Here is a 20,738-nt window from a genome sequence, read left to right as displayed (position 1 = left end):
TATTTTTTCTTAAGAATAACGACATACTAACATTTTCTCACTTTTCCGTTTGAATTTTGCTGTAGAATTATCCTTTACTCTAGTTTATCTGACAATATAAAACGGTTCCTCCTCTCAATAAATTTTAATACACAAATCATCCGAATCACGTGATATATTCTGCATACCTCTCGCGAGAGTTGACTTTATTCTTTTAACTGTTCTATGAATCAATTTTTGACATTTCAAAAACCGTCAACAGCCGTCGTTAATCCCGAGGCGATTCCCGGGAAAATCATGTATGTCAATATACATGGTATGTACATGTACAATGTAGTGCTTGACTGCTTGTGTGGATGGCATGTTTTGTGTGTACTGTGTAAACGCACACAGACATACGTAGTACTACTGCGTGCGATTGCGAGATCATGCGCCAAATTAACAACAGACGGTACGTCCTTGGGCCGGCAGAATGTCAACATCATCTTGAACGCCCGTTGTCTCTGAGATGGCCGTTTTCTTCACGAATACATGCAAGTTCAGCGGTTGTACTCTCACATTCTCATCCCTAGGCCAACTCATCGAGCACATTGAAGACACACATATAGGTTAGAATTTGGGATGATATACGACATGTTTATTGTGAGGTTTGTGTATCAATTGCTCGGTGCCCGGGTGTGGGGTTTGTTTTTGTCTATTGTCATTGCATGGCTCATCATCGCAGCATGAATTACGCACGTCGTTTGAGCACATGCATGCACTAAACAGTCAAGTGTCACTGCTGGGCCGGGTAAGGATGTAAATGGTTTAAAATGGAGAGATGAAGCGTAGCCGTACGTAGCCTACCTTAGCTGATAGCTCTAAACCCGTTTGTTTATGTCAGAACGATGCTTAGTTGGTCGCATGATGATACATTGAGTTCTTGCTTTGGTGTTTTTGCTTTGTTTTATTATTACGGTAATCATTCTATAATTTATAAATCTAATGTACACTGTTGTAATGATAAGTCAGTCAAAAGTAGGTTGTTGTTGTTTGTAAATAGTGCAAAGGCAAAAGCAAAGCAACAATCGCATAAGCAGACTCTACACACACAACCACAACATGCACAACTCACCGTGGTCAAGTGGTTAGACTGCTGGACTTGCAATCACAACACAAGGAAGGTTGTGGGTTCGAATCCCCCAGTTAACTGCTGATTATACAATGACTAGAATAAATATTGTCGTCTAGTTACTGAATTACAATTTCTTGATTTGTGCAACTCATGACCATAATAAACGTTAAACATGTTTTTGCAGCATTTGTATAATGATGGATGATGTATTTCTTTGTTTTACAAACAAACACCAACAGGGGACTAATTAATTAACTACAGCATCATCATTCATGGTGATGGCGAAGTTTGAGTTTTGTGGAAGAATCTTTACTTATAGTACACTAAAGATTGGCTAAAAAGAGTGAAGGAAATAATTTATCTCCACACTTTGCATTTCATATCTTGGAGTGATAAAATATGGATGAAACTGCTTCGGATTGGCTTTTTTTTATAATGTGAATGGAAACATACAGAAAGGGACTGACAGTGACATTCCTCCATGGACATACATATAAGAAGAGTACAAGTATGGCTTGAGCAATGGTTTTATGTGATGAGTGACAATGACTATAACTACAATGTAGTTGATTAAGTAATCAAATAAGTCGAGCTCCGATAGACCAGTTTACAAACAACTAATTATATTTTTTAAACATTAGACCTAAGGGGTAAGCCCGAATCATTGAAAATGCGTTGCTTAATAAATAAAAAGCTGTCAAATGAGATTGTTTGTCAAAAGTCATGTTGAAGTTTGCCAACATCTGACACAACAGTCCCAAATCCGTAGAATTATTTGCAGAAGTGATCAATGATTCAGGACTGGGCTAGTACTAACATTCGTCAATGCATGCCATGATGCTCCATGGCACTAACTAGTAGGTAAAAACAACAGGTGCTTATCAGTGGGTCAGGCATTCCAATCTTTTTGAAAGTCCAAACAATTTGGTGTGGAGTTACATTTAAAGGCAGTGGACACTATTACTCAAAATATTTATGAGCATAAAACCTTTCTTGGGGACGAGTAATGGGGAGAGGTTGATGGTATAAAACATTCTGAGAAACGGCTCCCTCTGAAGTGCCATAGTTTTTGAGAAAGAAGTAATTTTCCACGAATTTGATTTCGAGACCTCAGGTTTAGAACTTGAGGTCTCGAAATCAACCATCTAAACGCACACAACTTCGTGTGACAAGGGTGTTTTTTCTTTCATTATCTCGCAAGTTCGATGACCGATTGAGCTAAAATTTCCACAGGTTTGTTATTTTATGCATATAATGATGAGATACACCAACTGTGAAGGCTAGTCTTTGACAATTACCAATAGTGTCCACTGTCTTTAAGAGTTCACTCCAGCCTTGTCTGTGAGTTAAAGGCACTGGACGCTATTGGTAACTTAATGGAAATAATTATTAGCATAAAATCTTACAGGTACGTAACAAGTAACGGAGAGCTGTTGATAGTAAATAACATTGTGAGAAACAGCTCCCTCTGAAGTAACGTAGTTTTTGAGAAAGAAGCAATTTAATTTCTTACTAATATATTTGAATTTGATTTCCAGACCTCAGAATTAGAATTTGAGTTCTCGAAATCAAGCATCTGAAAGCACACAACTTCGTCTTTCATTATTTTCTCGCATTATTTTTTCGATGACCAATTGTGCTCAAATTTTCAAAGGTTTGTTGTTTTATGCATGTTCAATCATTCACATGGAGGCATCATCCTAAAATCCGAGGCTTGTGGTGGATGTGCCATTTGAGGTACACTAAGCATGCTAAGTGAGAAGACTGGTCTTTGACAATTACCAATAGTGTCCAGTGTCTTTAAAGCCATTGGACACTTTCGGTTAACAGTATTGTCCAAGGCCCACACTTCGTGTATCACAATTTGTTTATAACAAACCTGTGAAAACTTAGGCTCAATGGGTCATCGGAGTCGGGAGAAAATAACGGGAAAACCCACCCTTGTTTCCGCATGTTTCGCCGTGTCATGACATGTGTTTAAAATAAATCCGTAATTCTCAGAATTGATATTGTTTTAATGTTTTCTCAAAAAGTAAAGCATTTCATTGAATAATATTTCAAGATTTAAGTCTTTCACCATTATCTTATAAACCCTGTAAGTTATTTGTAAATCTGTTAACTTTTTTTTTTCTTCTTTTTTTCCCGAAAGTGTCCAATAGCTTTAAAGGAAGCCATGGTTATGGGATGTTGCTTTTACCACGGAGTAAGGAACTAGAAAATTTACCTAAAGAAAATTGAGAAGAACAATTATAAAAAAGAATTGTTTCAATACATTTTTTGTTACCAAATTAAATTTACCAATTACCCAATTTTTTTTTTTTTAATGATGAGGTGCCTGCTAATTTAGTGTGAAATGTGGCACAAATCATCTGAGTTGTGATGCCATTACGAATTTGTTTTGAAGGGTTTAAAACCCTGCTGAGTGTTGGTGCTCAGTAGTGCAGCAGTAGCCGTAGTTCAGTGTTAAGTATTTGTTTGTTCAACCGAACGAGGGTACATTCACAAGCAAATATACAGGGCTCAAAATTAACACTTGACCACTGTTATTTTAGTGGAGGCCAATTAACACACAAAGGGACAAACCCAATTTGTTTTTCAATTAAATAAAATGTATTGTGTGTGTGATGTCCTTGTGGAAGAATTAACTTTCAATTATCTTTCAAGAGTATCGAAATATTCAAAACTCAAATGAGATGCATCGTCTCTGAGAGCTTGTTCAGTTCGTTTTTATTTTGGTCAAGACTGTAAAATAAATTCTGGTAGTAAAAGTGTTGAGCTTCAAGCCCTGCAGTCTTGTGGATTTTTTCTTCAAATTCTAGCCCTGATATATTTAAAAAAAAAAGAAGATAATTCTATCTGGGGCTATAGTAGTTTTGTTTCGTGCGTGTAAGTTTTCTTGAAAATAAAACAAACGAACAACTAGAGAACCTTGCTCAATGCAGAGTGCCTATCCTGCCTAAGGCTGTGTTAATTATATGAGCCAAAGTGTGTTGAAGAGTGGTCTTGCTTTTATTGGAATTATGGCCCGCTTATTAACAAAATAGACCATAGACAGGCCCATATGATTAATCTTTGAAAGGGCAAGGGCACCAAGGCATTTTCTCCTTGTAAAGGGCACCCTATCCTAAGGAACTTCTAAATTTCTACTGGAGCATTCCGAGGGCTCCAAAACAATGACCAGGGGGCATTGAGGCAATCTCCTTTGTTTCCTCCATGAAGTATCAGGCGTGCATAGACATTTAACAGTGTTATTGTTGTTTTATTTTTATTTACAATAGATTCTGATCCCCATTTTGTTGAAGAACAAGAAGGACAACAACCCTCAGCTGTGGCCTTGAGCTACGTCATCAAGTAAGTTTCACTTTTTGACAAGTGCCAATTTCTTCTGTTATGTATTCCTAGGCCTGTCATGCCTGTATGCTTCATTTTTGAAAGGGCAAGGGCATCAGGGCATTTTTCCTTGGTATTAAAGGACACCTGGAGCTCAGCTGACTCGGGTGCAGATTGTTTGAGCAAGTGCCATGAGCGCCTGCATTCGCGGATACCGCGTTATACAAGACTTTGATTATTATTATTATTATCAATATTGTAAAGTTCTACTGGGCTACATAGCATTTTAAGGGCACCAAAGCAAGGCATAACCAGGGGGCATGGAGGCCATCACGTTTGATGCCTCTGTAAAGTATCGGGCCGGTATTCGTTTTAACTTTTGTTTTGTACCCCTCTGTATAGCATTGTATATTTAAAAAAAAATTGAAACAAAATCCACAGGTTATATAAGCCTATTTGAGGTATTGTGGACACTATAGGAGTGCACTGTTTGGTTTGGGTGTATACAGACAAACTTACCCAAACCCAATAGTGTTTAAAATGTAATGAACGTGTATCCACCATAATCAGCTGATTTCCTCTTTTTTTTAGTCTCCGTTTTACCATTCAAAATTGTAAAATACTTTTCAAAATCAAGTTTTGTAATTATTAACCTCGTTTTTTGGGTGAAGTTACAGTTGCATGCCTGTTATCACTTGGGTGGGATTTGAACCCATAACCTCCTTTTTTGGTGAAGTTACAGTTGCATGCCTGTTATCACTTGGGTGGGATTTGAACCCAATACCTTGCCATGCTAGAGCAGATGCTAAAGCAGATGTCTTACTAATAGATCAGTGGCTAGAGGCAAAGCAGCTCCTATATTTAGCAGCAGGTACCGCAATGATTTAATATAGATGTAATCCATTGAGTTCTGACTTCCCCATATTATTCGTATTGCTAAAAAGGAAAGTGGCTGTTTCATGATCACTTGAAATTCTATTATGTTATATTCGCAGTGTTTGACCATGCTCATCTAGCATATCAAGGAGTTATTTGCGCTAAATGTGGCCGATAAAATTAAAATTTCAGTTAAAATGTTTAAAATTTCACTCGGAGCAGTCCAAGTTTTACCATGTGATTTTAAAACTCATAATATCGTGTACTTAAAATTTGTGTAATAATCTTATAAATGAAATAGTTCAGTTTTGTTTACACAGTTCAGAATTTGGAGGATTTTAAATTGATCAGGAACACTGCTACATCTTATAAGGGTTAAAACTGTGATCTCTTTACATTATCATATTCTGGAACATTTACTTGCATTATTTAATTTAATGATTAAATTCTAACCTTTGATATTGACTGCCGTGTCGGTTAACATCCAACTCAAATATTGATTTTTGTTTTTTGCATAATGTTTTTAAAAAAGTCATTAGGCCCACATGTGTTGTTTTTCTGTAAATACATACTACTAATAATGGCTATTTAGCATTAAGTGAAATATGGTAAATGCTTAATTGAGCAAGGTAAACAAAATGAGGTAAAATTAAGCTTAGGTGATAATGCGATTGTATAAAACATTTAATTAACTGACTTTCATTACTATATTTGTTTATTGTTGTTTGTCGTTTGCCATCTTTAATCAAATTATCTGCAAATCAGGATATTATTAGTAAATTGAACTCGATAGATGCGCTGAATTAATTTAAAAAAATTGATTTTAAAAATTATTACAGGTTTGTGACCGATGCTGCAAAGCACGTCCACCATGACACAACACCAGTGGTTAAGAAACGACCCAAACCCAGCGCGCCCAGTGTGGCTACTATCAGAAGTATAACACCGAGTACAGGTACTAGATCTGCCCAGTCAATATGTTGCCATTTATAAGTCATGAAATTGAACCAATTTACCTAACATCGATACCAAGGTTCTCCCAAATGCACTTAAGCTAGGGAATCAGTGCATGCCGATACACCCTAACCCGATACACGCTTATTTCAGACAATGTGCAAACAAACAAAAACTAATAAAATTCAGCGATACAGGCCTTGAACTTCGTCTCGAAGAGACACTTTATGCGAAAAAATTTAAGTTTGTTTTGGCCTTTTGCAAAGGGCACCCAAAAAAGCACAGGGCACATTGGCATGATTAACAAAGTGACTTCATCATGTCGTGGTTAATTTTTTTTAAGGGAGTGAATATGATGAATTTGACGAGTTAGGCTCGGAGTCCGACAGCGACAATTCATGGACGACGCAAGAGGAGTACACTTCTGATGTCATCCTCCGGACGATGAATCCTCAGATCGGAGACGACAAACCCTACCTTTGCCCCGTCCCGGGTTGTAAAAAGCGCTACAAGAATGTCAATGGAATCAAGTACCATGCGAAAAACGGTCACCGCAAGGAGAACAAGGTACAGGGATGTAAATTTTTAGTTTTTGGTCGTGATCAGGGCAAGACCATTTTAGTGGTGGGCTAATAATTAAAAAAAGTTCAAAGCCACCAAGGGCAATCAGATCAACACAAGTATTCGTGTTTAATGTTTGGGCTATCATTGCTGGCAAAGATTGTGAGTAATGGGCCCTGCCAGCACTGCCCACACTGGTCGTGAATATATTTCTATTCATTAATTTATCAACGATTCTTATTTTGTTATACCATACACCGATGTGTGTAACACAGTTTTCCTCAGTCATGTGGGAAAAATAATCCACAGGTTTATTGCTTGGGTGGGATTCGAACCCACAACCTTTGACATTCTAGAGCAAATGTCTTACCAACTAGACCACTAAGATTGCATGCTAGAGGCAGTTATAGCAGCTGGCACTGCAACGATTGAACAGATGGTTAATGTGCTTATTTTTATTTTTACAGGACTCTGGAATGAACTGAGTGCAACGTTTATTACAGTGCTTAAAGGAACACGATGCCTTAGATACATGTAGGACGAGTTGGTCTCTGAAAAGCATTTGTAACCGTTTGTTATAAAATGCATATGAGTAGAAAGATATTTTAAAAATAGAATATAATGATTCCCACACAAGTATCACTCGAAATTGCGTGGTTTTCATTTTACCTCGTCGACTTACACGGTCGGCCATTTATGTGAGTCAAATCTTTGACTCCCATAAATGGCCGACCGTGTTAGTTCGCAAAGAAAAAGGAAAACCACGCAATTTTGAGGCATATTTGTGTTGATATTGTATTCTACTTTTAAAACATCTTTCTAACCATATACATTAGTATAACAAACGGTTACAAACGCTTTTCAAAGACCAACTCGACCTATCTAAGGCAACGTGTTCCTTTAACATACATCAGTGTGTATTGGTAAAACCAATTAATATTCTTTATCCGTGATTCAAATTTAACATCTATTAGTCGTTGCAGTTTCTGCTGCTTAAATATAGAATTCGAACTGACTCTAGCTACCGGGCAATCTCGGTGGTCTAGTTGGTAACATCTGCTCTTGGTTGGCGAAGGTCGTGGGTTCGACTCCCACGCGAGTAATATGCCTGTTCATTTGTTTTCACAGGACTTGGGAATGAACTGAGTATACAGTGCTTTAAACCGTAGTGTATGGGTAGAACCAAATAACATTCTTTACCCCAGGTGCACATTTAATATCTATGGAATATCACGCCATTGTTTTCAGGAATTTTCACATTGCCATCTCTCATCCTTCATGTGTGTCCTTGACATTTACAGAATATCTATGTTGGTTTTTTTCATGCCAAAATGTTCACAGTAAAACATCTTTGTAAATTTGTTTTGATTATTGACTTAATGCATTTTTTGTATAATACAATGTAAACGGTTTAGCTTGTTTTTTATCATTAAATGATAACATTTTTAGAGTTCTTGAGAGATAGTACTTTCTATTGAATTGCCTTTGATTCACAGATACATGTACTGTCATACTCATTCTATATTCTTTTGTCCATTTGAACATTATACAATTTACAATGTCTAATGTATTTTTTGTTTTCTTTCCATTGTAACATGAATGCAAATTTTTTAATAGGATATTTTGTGCATATTTTTATATGTAAAAATGTTCTCTGTTTTTTCTCTGCTTGTTTCATCTATAAAAATGTTCTCTGTTTTTTTCTCTGTTGTTTGTTTTGTCTGTAAAAATCTCTCTTCTCTTCTCAAAAAAGAAAAAATCAATAAATCATTTCAAATATCAGGCATGTGAGACTTCCTCTTTTCAGCTGATTTCCTCTCTTTGGGTTTTGATTTTCCTCTTTTTTATTTTCTCTTCACTTTACATGAGTACAAAAGTATCATCTTTTCCTCTTTTTTTCTTGCCCGGTTTTACTCTTTTCCTCTTTTTTTTATGAATAGTTACTCACATCCCTGAAATATTTTCTCTACAAAAGATAAAGACTACCCCTTAATCTTAAGCGCATCATTTATTGTTAGATCTGTTCCAAAAAATAAATATTGACTTTTTTCAAGACTTTAAAGCATAAAAGCTTGGTTGCTCTTTACATCCAGCTTTAAAATAGGTGGCATTTAATCGTCAATGTGTGGGTAGACAGGTTCAGGCTTTAGGTTTTGTCTTTCATAGTAGTAGGCCTATTATTAAACCAAAAAAGTGAATTACGGAAAGTTCAAGCGCATGAAAAATGTAGAGGTGGGAACAAGGTAAATGTTGGAGGGATTCATATTGAAAGAATCAAAGCTGGCATATAAAGGTCCCTATAAAATGTATAAAGCATTGCATTAAGCCTATAATGAGAAATATGTGTACATAAGAGATGACAACAATAGAGTCTGTGACCATGAAAGAGGTGTCCATGACACTAACAACTGTAGGTTATAAAAAGAGGACTAAATGCTCATGTTGCTTAAGTAAACTAATAACATACAGCCATGCACAAACAAAAACAAACGTAGGACCCTGAGTTATGAACTACACAGTAGGCTAGCAAAATGGATATAAAATGTACCATTGTACAACGATATTCAAACATAAGCTTCCTTTATAATATTATTTGTTAAAGTAGAAGGATGTTAAGATTTAGGTAAGGAGTGAATGAACTCCAAAGCAAGTAGAGAGATAGACAGATAAAATTCAAAAGTAGTGTGCTTCATGTACAGTATGTCTCTTGATTAAAGGAACACGTTGCCTTGGATCGGACAAGTTGGTCCATAAAAAGCGTTTGAAACCGTTTGTTATGAAATGCATATGGTTAGAAAGATGTTTTAAAAGTAGAATATAATGATCCACACAAGTATCACTCCAAATTGCGCGGTTTTCCTTTTACGTCGCGAACTATCACGGTCGGCCATTTATGGGAGTCAAAATTTTGACTCCCATAAATTGTTATTAACTTTAACTAAAACTGCAAACTTCACTTTGCAAACCTCTTTTAGGTGAAGAAGAGTTACAAATGCCGATGCGGGAAGAGCTATAAGTCTGCGCAGGGTCTCCGCCAACACGTCAACATTCAGCATCCACCAACGACGCTCACCCCCAGCGCCTCCCCCAAGCCGCAGCAGACCGCGGTGACGACCGCCACGCCCATCCTCTCGGCGAATCAACTGGGACTGGCACTACAGAGTGCCAATCTCATCGAGCAGCCTAAGAAGATTGTGGTCAATACGACGGGGAGTGGAACGGTGGAGCCTGGCACCCCACTGACCCCCCTCACCCCGACGACACCTTCATCGGGGTTCACACTCTTGACATTACCCTCCCATCTGGATGCCGCCATAATGGCTGCGCACACAAAACTTGAAGGGACAGTGGTGTCGGTTCAGCAGATTCAGCCGGACGGAAGTGCTGTAGCGATCATGCAGTGACGAAAGAGGTAAACTAAAACGACCCCTTGTTAATTTTGTTAACAAGATGACAACAAAAACCCACCTTAAAACATGGGGGAATCTTTTGTGATTTAAGCTACATGATCTAGCAGTTAGTTCTGATCCCTGAATTCACCCATAACAATGGCTTTACTCTGTAGCTTGGATGTTGTGCTAACAATTAGTTGGACACTATGAAGACGGGCAAATATCTACAGAGATTTTCCAGCCATATTTTGCTCTTTTGTTTGTAGGGCTAAACACCTTGCTATTGTCTAGACTCCTAGCGGAGGCTACTGACAAGGTATGCAAGATATTTGTTGCTAGTCTTATTTGTGTGAATAAGCACAGATCACTTTCAAATGTGCACTTTTGGAACTAGTCTCCTCCACAAGCTAGTTTTTCAAAAGAAACAATCTCCATGTTGGGAAATGGGGGCTACTGGAAGTGACCGTCGGTTGTTGACCAGTTTTCGCGGAAACTGCACCACGATAGTGTGAACATGATCAACAGACGGCCATGATCTGGACATTTATAGCATTATTATTAATGAACAAGGTGTACATATCACATAATGTGAATGATATCATTCCAAAGTACAGCTCTTGAAGTGTACATATTGCAGAGAGGGAATTCACAGTGTTAAAGGCAGTGGACACTACTGGTAATTACTCAAAATAAGTACTAGCATTAAACCTTACTTGGTAACGAGTAATGTGGAGCTGTTGATAGTATAAAACATTGCGAGAAATGGCTCCCTCTGAAGTAACATACTTTCCGAGAAAGAAGTAATTTTCCACAAATTTGATTTTGAGACCTCAGAATTAGCTTTTCAGGTCTCAAAATCAAGCATCTGAAAGCATGCAACTTCGTGTGACAAGGGTGTTTTTTCTTTCATTATTATCTCACAACTTCGACAACCAGGTTTGTTATTTTATGCATGTTGAGATACACCATGTGAGAAGACTGGTTTTTGACAATTACCGATAGTGTCTAGTGGTATTGTCTGTGTACAGGTTACCGGGCTAAGCACTGTTTGAAAAAAAAAAAAGTCCAACAAGACAATTTAAGCAGTAATTTTCGGGTGCTCTGCAGGTACACGTGATAATCTCAAGAATTGTTTTTCTTCAGCAGTTTTCGCTTTTGATATTGTGAGTGCGAACGTCTACAGACAACAGAGTCCAGAAATTTACTCTTGACTTCTGAAAATTCAGCCTAGTGTAGTTTATTTGTAGTTGAGTTGTGTTAGTACTACATGTACATGTACATGTACAGTATCTTGACTGAGGAACTACACTGTGATGAGGGAAAACATGATTTGCCACTCACTAAGGCTTGTGTACTGTGTCTTTGGTCTCTGCAGTCTCCTGTGGAATTTTGTGGCGTGAGCGGTTTGGTTCGGAAATCATGACTATTTGTTAAGCAGGTTCATGGATATGCGAAAGCAAAAACAAACTATCTTTCATTACAATTGGAAAACAGCATTCAATATGTATGTACGTACATGTACTTGTATCAATTATTTTTTTTTGTCTTCGCTTGACAAAAGTTTTTTTGCGTAAGGAATAGTAACGCTAATAGAGATTTATATGTGTTAAATGGCAATGGGTATTGTGCATTATGAGGTATATTATTTATTGGAAGAAGTAGGGAACACTTTCAAGTCTATATTAGGTGTAAGAGTGTAAAAGGAGAGTATATTTTATTGCCAAAGGTTGCCATGATGGTAGATTGAAAGGAAAGAGGGGCTCCTATCTACATGTATGTACATGTTAGTAAATTTTCTGTTTTTTGATCCAGTAATTTTTGTCACCATTTTAACATGAGGTTAAAGAATTCCCCCACTTTCACTTTTGTTATTGAAGAATAAGTGATCACAGAACTGAATTTGACTTTTGACCCGCTCTTTAAAGAGAGAAACAAGAGGTGATACAATGATTATTAAGGTAAACTGACATGTATTTAAACATACATGACAAGATGACAGACTGCAATAGTGTTTGTGAGCTTACCATAAGCTAGGCTCACAAAGAGAGACAATCGTTTGCAAATGAGCAATTTTTAGTCCAGAAGGCAGCACACTTTCAAGGTTAAAAACCATTGCGTCTGAAATGTGATGCCTGCTTTGAATTCTGTAAGTTCAGCATTTTGGCAATTACTTGTATGTAATGTCCAGGCCTGTACGCTTCATTTTTAAAAGGGCAAGGGCACCGAGGCATATTCTTTATGGTAAAGGGCACCTTGTAGAGGAAATTGTAAAATTCTACATTTCAAGGGCACCAAGGCAATGACCATGGGACACGGAGGCAATCACCTTTGTTTCCTCTGTGAAGTATCAGGCCTGTCTGTCACAACCATTGTGACTGGTATCCTGCTTAGCAATAAATGTTTGAGCATACTTTCTGGTTAAGCAGCTCTACTTAGCATGCTTAATAATGCCCTAGTTATGACACGGAGTGTCATATTATGATAGCATCAACATTTCTTTTGGCCACTTTTATTTCAACGTTTACAAACAGTGCAATGCCTAATCGTTGAGAGGAAAATGTAATAATAATGGGAGGAGGGAACAAAGCAAGAAAGGGTGATCAAAAAAATCAAAATGCCAGACTGCTGGTACCATAGCAACGACATACTCTCCCCCCCATGTAACCCGCTTTCATGTGTTAATGTTTTGCTAGTTCATTTCTTGATTCATAATGCACGAAAATATGTAATGAGCAACCATATGAAGCTGGTGATTGATTTGCCTTTCATAATCTACGTGTACAATAGACCTAGGTGATGGGGGGGGGGGGGGGGGGAGGGGGAATTGTTATTGAAGAGCTCACTCAAGTGTAATGATGTTGCTTTAAGATGGTGATGTGTTCATGGTTACAGATATTAAAACCTTTGACAATAGTAACACGTATACCTTCTCAGTGATGGACAGTATGACATGGCACAATACATATTTTACATAATTTATCAGACCTTGTGTGATGACTAGCAAGCTAATGTACATGTATAGTCGAAACAGTGAGACCAATTAAGAAACAGTGAGACCACTCCCTTTGTGGTAGTGTGTATAAAGGTTTCTATTAGTTAAAGAAGGGGTCCCAGCCAATTTTCTACCCTCCGCCGAGGTAGTAGTTGAATACGAGGACAGTTCTTTTCAGAACTGATGAAAAATCCTAACCATCTTTTGTTGCTGTACATTTAATACATAATTACACCTGTAGCAGTTCTCCAAAAGAACAAACTCTACCTGGCAAGTACATGTAGACACAAATGTGGTGATATTGCAAACCAAATAACAATATAGCCTACAGTAGGACTTACAGCGGAGACAGCGGGGGGGTTGGGGGTGGGGGGGGGGGGGTGGGGGTCCCAGTGATTAGCATTTTTATTTTCAAATTTACATGTGTGCTTTACTTAACATTGGCTTTAATGCTTTATTAAATTAAGCCGTTTCACTGTTTATGTTTTAAGAGAACTGAGGGAAATTATTACATGCATGACATGTAATGTACAGTAATTATTATTAGTCGGCAAAATTAAGCAACGTCAGCATAGTTTGATGCATACTGTGTCTGTGTTCGCTATCACAAAGTTCACATTTTATTATTATGCACTCGGTTTAATATTTCCTGTTTTTGAATATAATAATGTTCACTTGAAGATTTTGTTTTATTGGAAAGTTGTAGTTTTTTGGATTTGTACACAAATGTAGTTATTGTCTATGTGAATATAAGACATACAACATTTGATTCTAGTGGAACATTTAGTTTCTAAAAGTTGAGGGAATTTTGTTTAAATTATTTATTATTTTGCACACAAATAAGGACCTACATGTACACATATTGTAACTGAATAAAAACAATGGGGTTTTTGTTAAAATATTTATGTTTTTTTCAAGAAAATCAACGATTTACAATGTATTGAGAGTTTCATGCGGTTTTGAAACCCAATGAGAAGGCTGAATCTTATGTTCAAATATCTTTGGCTTTTGAAGTACAACAACTTATACACACAAAAATACTTGTCGTATGGGATTTAAAAATATTGTACTAAAAACATTCCAAAATACAAAACAGAACAAATGTAGATGGACACATAAAAAAGAAGAACAAAGTGAGATGATTGGGAATGAACAATGTAGTTTGAACTCTGCATGGCAGAGTTGTCAATTCTCCCTGATTTCTAAAAAGAAAACAATCTTTCCATGTGGTGAAAAAAAAAATTGAAAAAAAAATTCTGGTTTTGGAAACTTTGTCCCTATTATGTTGAATGTAATTCTAAACATCTCCCTGATTGCAATGTGCAAATGTTGATTACTTAACATTGATTGCAACACCATTGAACAACTAATTTTCTCATATCAATTCTTGATAAAACTACTCTTTAACCAAGTTAAGACGAGTTACTCGCCCTAACTTGAGACCAGTCTTTTAAAAACTTGTAATAATGCCTACAGAGTCCTGGGAATAGTATTAAGTTAGGAATATCTGTGTGAAATCGACCCCAGTTGAAATCACCAAGTTATTCACAATGACTTAACATCTCTTTAAAATTAACAACTCACTTGCTGTGGTGTTACTCTAAGGTGAAACAATATTTCCACAATATAATAATATTTTGATGGAAAAATTATACACTATTTCAATTGGTGTTTAATGGAGCTACAAGTAGAACCCCTAAAATACATATTTTATGGATTCAAATGCTAAACTTGCCTTGTGATAAACACATAACATGAATATATATAAATTGCAAGTTAACATTTTAGGAAGAATTTGATTTTGAAGGGGAAGTGGATTCCATTCTAGTGTCAGGGTTAATCTCACTGTATACCCAATACATGTATGTATAATTTTTCCATGAGGGAATTGGGCAGAAAATCTTTCTGGTGAGGTAAAAAAAGTTGCCTCATAATTTAACATTGTTTAAATAATGATTAATCTCAGGAATCAGATTTAATATTAAAGTAAAATGAAGATCAATGTATTGGTTCTGAATTAATAGAGGCAGTAGTTTTAGTAGAATAGTAGAGGCGTAGATTATATAGTGTTTAATGTGATCTTAACTTACATGTAGTATTTATATTGGATTATGCATTTACTCATGACACTTGTTCTGTGACTAGGTATTCTTTGTTATTGGACCAAATAATTATTTAACATGTATGTTCACAAAGTTTTCAGCATTTTGTTTAGGTCCTGCAGAGAATACTACATTTAAAGGACCCCCCCCCCCCAAGTAGTACTTTTCAACATGTTCTCTTTCAAAAGTGTGCACATTAACAACTATTTTACACACTCTTTAAAGGAACACGTTGCCTTGGATCGGACGAGTTGGTCTATAAAAAGCGTTTGTAACCGTTTTTTTAAATAAAATGCATATGATTGGAAAGATGTTTTAAAAGTAGAATACAATGATCCACACAAGTTTGCCTCGAAATTGCGTGGTTTTCCTTTTACCGTGCGAACTAACACGGTCGGCCATTTATGGGAGTCAAAAATACCCATATGCATTTTATCAAAAACGGTTACAAACACTTTTCGAAGACCAACTCGACCGATCCAAGGCAACGTGTTCCTTTAAAGGCAGTGGACACTATTGGTAATTACTCAAAATAATTATAAGCATAAAAACCTTACTTGGTAAGAGTAATGGGGAGAGGTTGATAGTACATACGTATAAAACATTGTGACAAACGCCTCCCTCTGAAGTAACGTAGTTTTTGAGAAAGAAGTATTTTTTTGATTTCGAGACCTCAGAATTAGATTTTGAGGTCTCTAAATCAAGCATCTGAAAGCACACATCGTGTGGCAAGGGTGTTTTTTTTATTTATCATGATCTCGAATTCGACGACCAATTGTGCTCAAATTTTCACAGGTTTGTTTGCATATTATGTTGAGATACACCAAGTGGGAAGACTGGTCTTTGACAATTAAAGTCATATTTATTTTCTCGCCCCTCGCTTGTCATACTCTTTGTACATGTACTTACATATTTATATGACCGTAAAAATGTTGAAAGCTTAGGTGCCCCTTCCTCCTAATGAAAATCATGCAGGCAATGGTGCAATAACTTCGGGAGACGTACATACGATGTACAATTACATGGTTATAAACTTTTTCTTGGGAATTTCAAAAAGTAAGCTAAAAAGTATTGATTTTATTCTCATGAGTTCTACCTGCCAACTAAATTTTTGATCAAGAGTAAAGCCGTATCCGAAGTGGGGGTTTCAGCTACAGCGTTGGATGTTGCTGAGGGTGTTGCTAAGGACGATTTGTACTTTCTTTACTTGAACGAGGAGGCAAAAAGTACTTGTTACCATAGAAATTGGTACTTATGTTTTGATATAATTTTATGTTAATTTTCAGGCCAATCAACCTCTCTGGCCCCAATAAACAGAGAGTCCCCATACGCCAATGTCCATTCCAAAGACAATTATCACAGTATAGGGCCTACCGTTCTGTATTATCTGGCCAGATACTATATTTAAAGCACCTTTAATTGTGTCTGTACATGTAGTAAAATGCTTTGGAAAGCGATGTACTGAGACATTGCAAGGGGGCACACATTGTCAGCATGAAGACAACTTAATCATAAGCATTTTTTCTTCCTTAAATAATCAACTTTCCTACATCTATATTATTAGAATTGCAAACGTTACTAATATTTGTTGTTGTTCTCCTGAGAATTATGCATTAAGACGGTTCTTATCAATAACAAATGTATGCAACCTTAAAATACTCTACTTGCTTGTACACTAATGTACACTCGTTACACAATGTACACTGATAAAGTTGTGTGTTGTAGCCTACTTGACAGTATTTAAAAGTGTTATAACACAAATGAAATGGTCTCGCTGAGTTAAAGGAACACGTTGCCTTGGATCGGTCGAGTTGGTCTTTGAAAAGCGTTTGTTATAAAATGCACATGGGTAGAAAGATATGTTGTGAAAGTAGAATACAATGATCCACACAAACATGCCTCGAAATTGCACGGTTTTCCTTTTACCTCGTCGACTAACACGGTCGGCCATTTACGGGAGTCAAATTTTTGACTCCCATAAATGGCCGACCGTGTAAGTTCGCACAGTAAGGAAAACTACGCAATTTCGAGGCAAATTTGTGTGGATCATTATATTCTACTTTTAAAACATCGTTCCAATCATATGCATTTTATAACAAACGGTTACAAAACGCTTTTTATAGACCAACTCGTCCGATCCAAGGCAACGTGTTCCTTTAAAGGCACTGGACACTTTTGGTAATTACTAAAAATAATTGTTAGCATAAAAATTCACTTAGAAACGAGCAATGAAGAGCTGTTGATACATGTAGTATAAAACTCTGAAGAAGCATAGTTTTTCTCACGCAACTAGTGAGAGGCCTGAAGCCTTTTATTAAACATCTGAGAGCACACAAATTTGTGCAACCAGGGTGTTTTTTCTTTCATTATTCTCTTCCAACTTTGATCCCCATTTGAGCCAAAACTTTCAGATTAGCTATTTTATGCAAATATTGAGATACACGAAGTGAGAATACTGGTCTTTGACAATTACTAAACATGTCCAGTGCCTTTAACCCCAATCCCTGCTTTCTGTTTTGGATTATTTTTTTTCCCCTGAACTTAATAGCGGCCTATGTATTCATAAAAACTATGGAAACAAATAAGGAAGTCTAAGGAAGTCTTCTTTATAAGGAAGTCTGCTCCAAGGAAGTCTCGTCTCTGAACCATTTTGTAGATGAAAACCTTTTTATCATGCCTACTTTTTTAGTGCAAAGAAGGAAGATATTATCAACTCAAAAGAAATGTAAATATATTTTGCCACAGAAGGAGTTGTTTCATGTGTGTTAAACAAAAACAAAAGTGAACTTTAGACAATGATTGTGAAATATTTCAAATACTATTTGTAGTTTATATATTATTATTCGGTATTGTACTTGTTTTTTTTTTGTACTCCTCTTTATCGTTGTGGTAGAGTAGTTAACGAGCGTTTCTATTTTGTACACTTTCTTTCTTGCCCATTTTTGTCCAAAGCTTATTTAGAAATGTTCAGAGCTATATAAAATGTAATATATTATGAATATCTGTGTAATTATACGTACCATGTAAATAACCATTTTGACTATTTCACTGTGAGAGACAAATAAACATACTAAATGAAAGTAAACATCCATTGTTTTAGCTTATAGCTTTATGTATTTGGTATTTTAAAGGCATTGATACCTTTTGTTTTTGGAATCGTTTCATTGTTTTATCCTATATAGTTGTGGCTTATTTTATTGCGCCCATAATTCGTCACTCAGTGACGCTTAAGGTGCTTTTACACACAGTATTTTCGTGCAAGGTACAATGTAGTAAAACTAAGTTTGAATTTTGAGAACCTAATCTTATTGATTTCTACATGTATGTAACTGTACTCTTATACAATAAAATTAACCTGTGAAAATGTCATTTCCAAAGATGGTCTTTGAGATAACCCTGAAACTCCAGCGTGTCAACGCAAGAAGAATAATCTCTACCAGATAATCTATGAATAATATCTAAGAATAATCTCTACCGGAATATACAATTTAAGAAGTGCTATCGCGCGCTGTAATATTCTTACATGCATACTCACATTTTTTGAGATAAAAGTTTTTCCACAACTGCATGCATGCAGTACATGTAAATGTAGGCTACATTCAAAGTGAAATGTTTCTCAAAATGCATTTTACTATCCAAAGCATGTGGGTTGGAATCCCACCTGAGTAATATGCCTCTGATATATTTTTTTCCACAGAACTCGGGGTTAGTACTGAGTATACTGAGTATACAGTGCTTACAGACATTGGTGTATATGGGTAAAAAACAATGAATATTCTTTATCCCGATTCAAATTTAACATCTAGGGGCCTATGTATTTCTATCCAAAGCTTCTGCTGTACTTCTTACCATGTAAGTTTTTAATGCCAGTAAATTTCAGCCATTACCAACAGACCCTGTAAATATGGTTGCTTGTACACATTTATAATGTGCTATGTCTGGACCATAAATGGCACTGTTGGCGCCACTCAATCAGACCATGCAAGCAGGGTGTGAATGATTTAGGAGCTAGGCCAACAAGAATACAACACCTGCCTAGATGTTGGCTGGAAAGTGAGTACATGGACTAGGGACAAATTGCCTCCAGCTCATGCCAGAAACGGCCAGAGCAGCAGTATTGTGGCCATGGTGGGAGGGTGCCGGGCCTGGGCCCAATTTCAGAGTTGCTAAGCACAAAAAATAGCTCAGCATGAAAGTTTTGCCTCGGTAATAACACGATTACCAACTAAACTTCCACATGCTTTTCAGGATAAGCAAACATCAGCTGAATACCAGTAACAAGCAATATGCATCAAATTTGGTGCAAATATGCACACACAAAAATTCATGCTGAGCAAATGTTTGTGCTCAGCAGCTCTATGAAATTGAGCCCTGCCCAGAACTTCAGAATTTTGCCCAATGCTCTTGAGGAAAATGTGCCACCCAGCACAGACGTTCCCCCAGAGTGCACTTCAGGAAAGATGGCCCCTTATCTAAACATGAGTAATTATGTGGAACTGCTCATCCTTGCTGGATTTATTAGAGCCCACCACTCAAATTGGTCTAGCTACAACACTAGCCCCACCTATGTACATGTACATGTTTTCCCAAACTACAAGTTCTCCCAAATTTCAATGTACATGTTTTCCCCTTTTGTTTGGTTTCACTGGAATTACTCCATACTGCTGATTATCATTTCACCAACTGCATGACGGCTTAAAGGCAGTGTACACTATTGGTAATTACTCAAAATAGTTATTTGCATAAAACCTTTCTTGGTGACGAGAAATGGGGCGAGGTTGATTGTAAAAAACATTGAGAACTTGAGATTTTGAACTTGAGCTGTTGAAATCAACCATCTTAACGCACACACCTTCGTGTGACAAGGGTGTTTTTTTCTTTCACTATGACCGACTGAGCTCAAATTTTCACAGGTTTGTTATTTTATGCATATGTTGAGATACACCAACTGTGAACGCTAGTCTTTGACAATTACCAATAGTGTCCACTGCCTTTAAAGCAAAATGACACAGACTGAAACTGAAACATTTAATTTCTGAAATAAATATTGTTTTATTTGTCCATATTAATGACTTTACATTAGCATTTCTTGGTTATATACATGTAATCAGCCGTTCAGGGATGTCTTTGTTACCAAAAGAAATACTGTACATGGGGTCAAGCTGATTGGGCAGTTTGTCGGAAACATCAGAACGGAGAAGCACGCAAAAACAGGCCAACGGGGATTACATTTTTCACAATATTGTTTTAGGGAACTTAAATTCCAAATTATAGTTTATTTTTTATTGCCAATTTCATTCTTGATAAATAACATAACAAGGGTTTAAAATTTTGACCTCAAATGTGCTATGTATGTTTAATAAACAACTCGACTCTAAACCCCGTTTTCTCAGTTTCATTCACCCACATTACATATCAAGTGAAACTAAACAGATTTT

General features: G+C 36.6%; 1 protein-coding gene across 1 annotated transcript; it reads left to right on the top strand.

Moving 5' to 3' along the window:
* The first annotated feature begins 387 nt into the window (after nucleotides 1–387).
* On the top strand, nucleotides 388–13,004 carry LOC139937165 (juxtaposed with another zinc finger protein 1-like). The gene is made up of 5 exons (XM_071932210.1): nucleotides 388–587; nucleotides 4,372–4,444; nucleotides 6,139–6,254; nucleotides 6,597–6,820; nucleotides 9,790–13,004. Exons 1-5 carry the CDS (start codon nucleotides 488–490, stop codon nucleotides 10,216–10,218), a joined length of 942 nt encoding a protein of 313 aa, XP_071788311.1. The 5' UTR covers nucleotides 388–487; the 3' UTR covers nucleotides 10,219–13,004.
* The last annotated feature ends 7,734 nt before the right edge of the window (nucleotides 13,005–20,738 follow it).

This window comes from Asterias amurensis, chromosome 5 (genome assembly GCF_032118995.1).
Source record: "Asterias amurensis chromosome 5, ASM3211899v1".
Taxonomy (NCBI): Eukaryota; Metazoa; Echinodermata; class Asteroidea; order Forcipulatida; family Asteriidae; genus Asterias; species Asterias amurensis.
This window is presented reverse-complemented; position numbering and strand designations above follow the sequence as displayed.

Excerpts from the sequence above, each read along its gene's own strand:
- LOC139937165 (XM_071932210.1), top strand. The coding sequence starts at position 488 with ATGGCCGTTTTCTTCACGAATACATGCAAGTTCAGCGGTTGTACTCTC. Across the intron at positions 4,445-6,138 it reads GCCTTGAGCTACGTCATCAA|GTTTGTGACCGATGCTGCAA; the intron begins GTAAGTTTCACT and ends AAATTATTACAG. Across the intron at positions 6,255-6,596 it reads AAGTATAACACCGAGTACAG|GGAGTGAATATGATGAATTT; the intron begins GTACTAGATCTG and ends ATTTTTTTTAAG.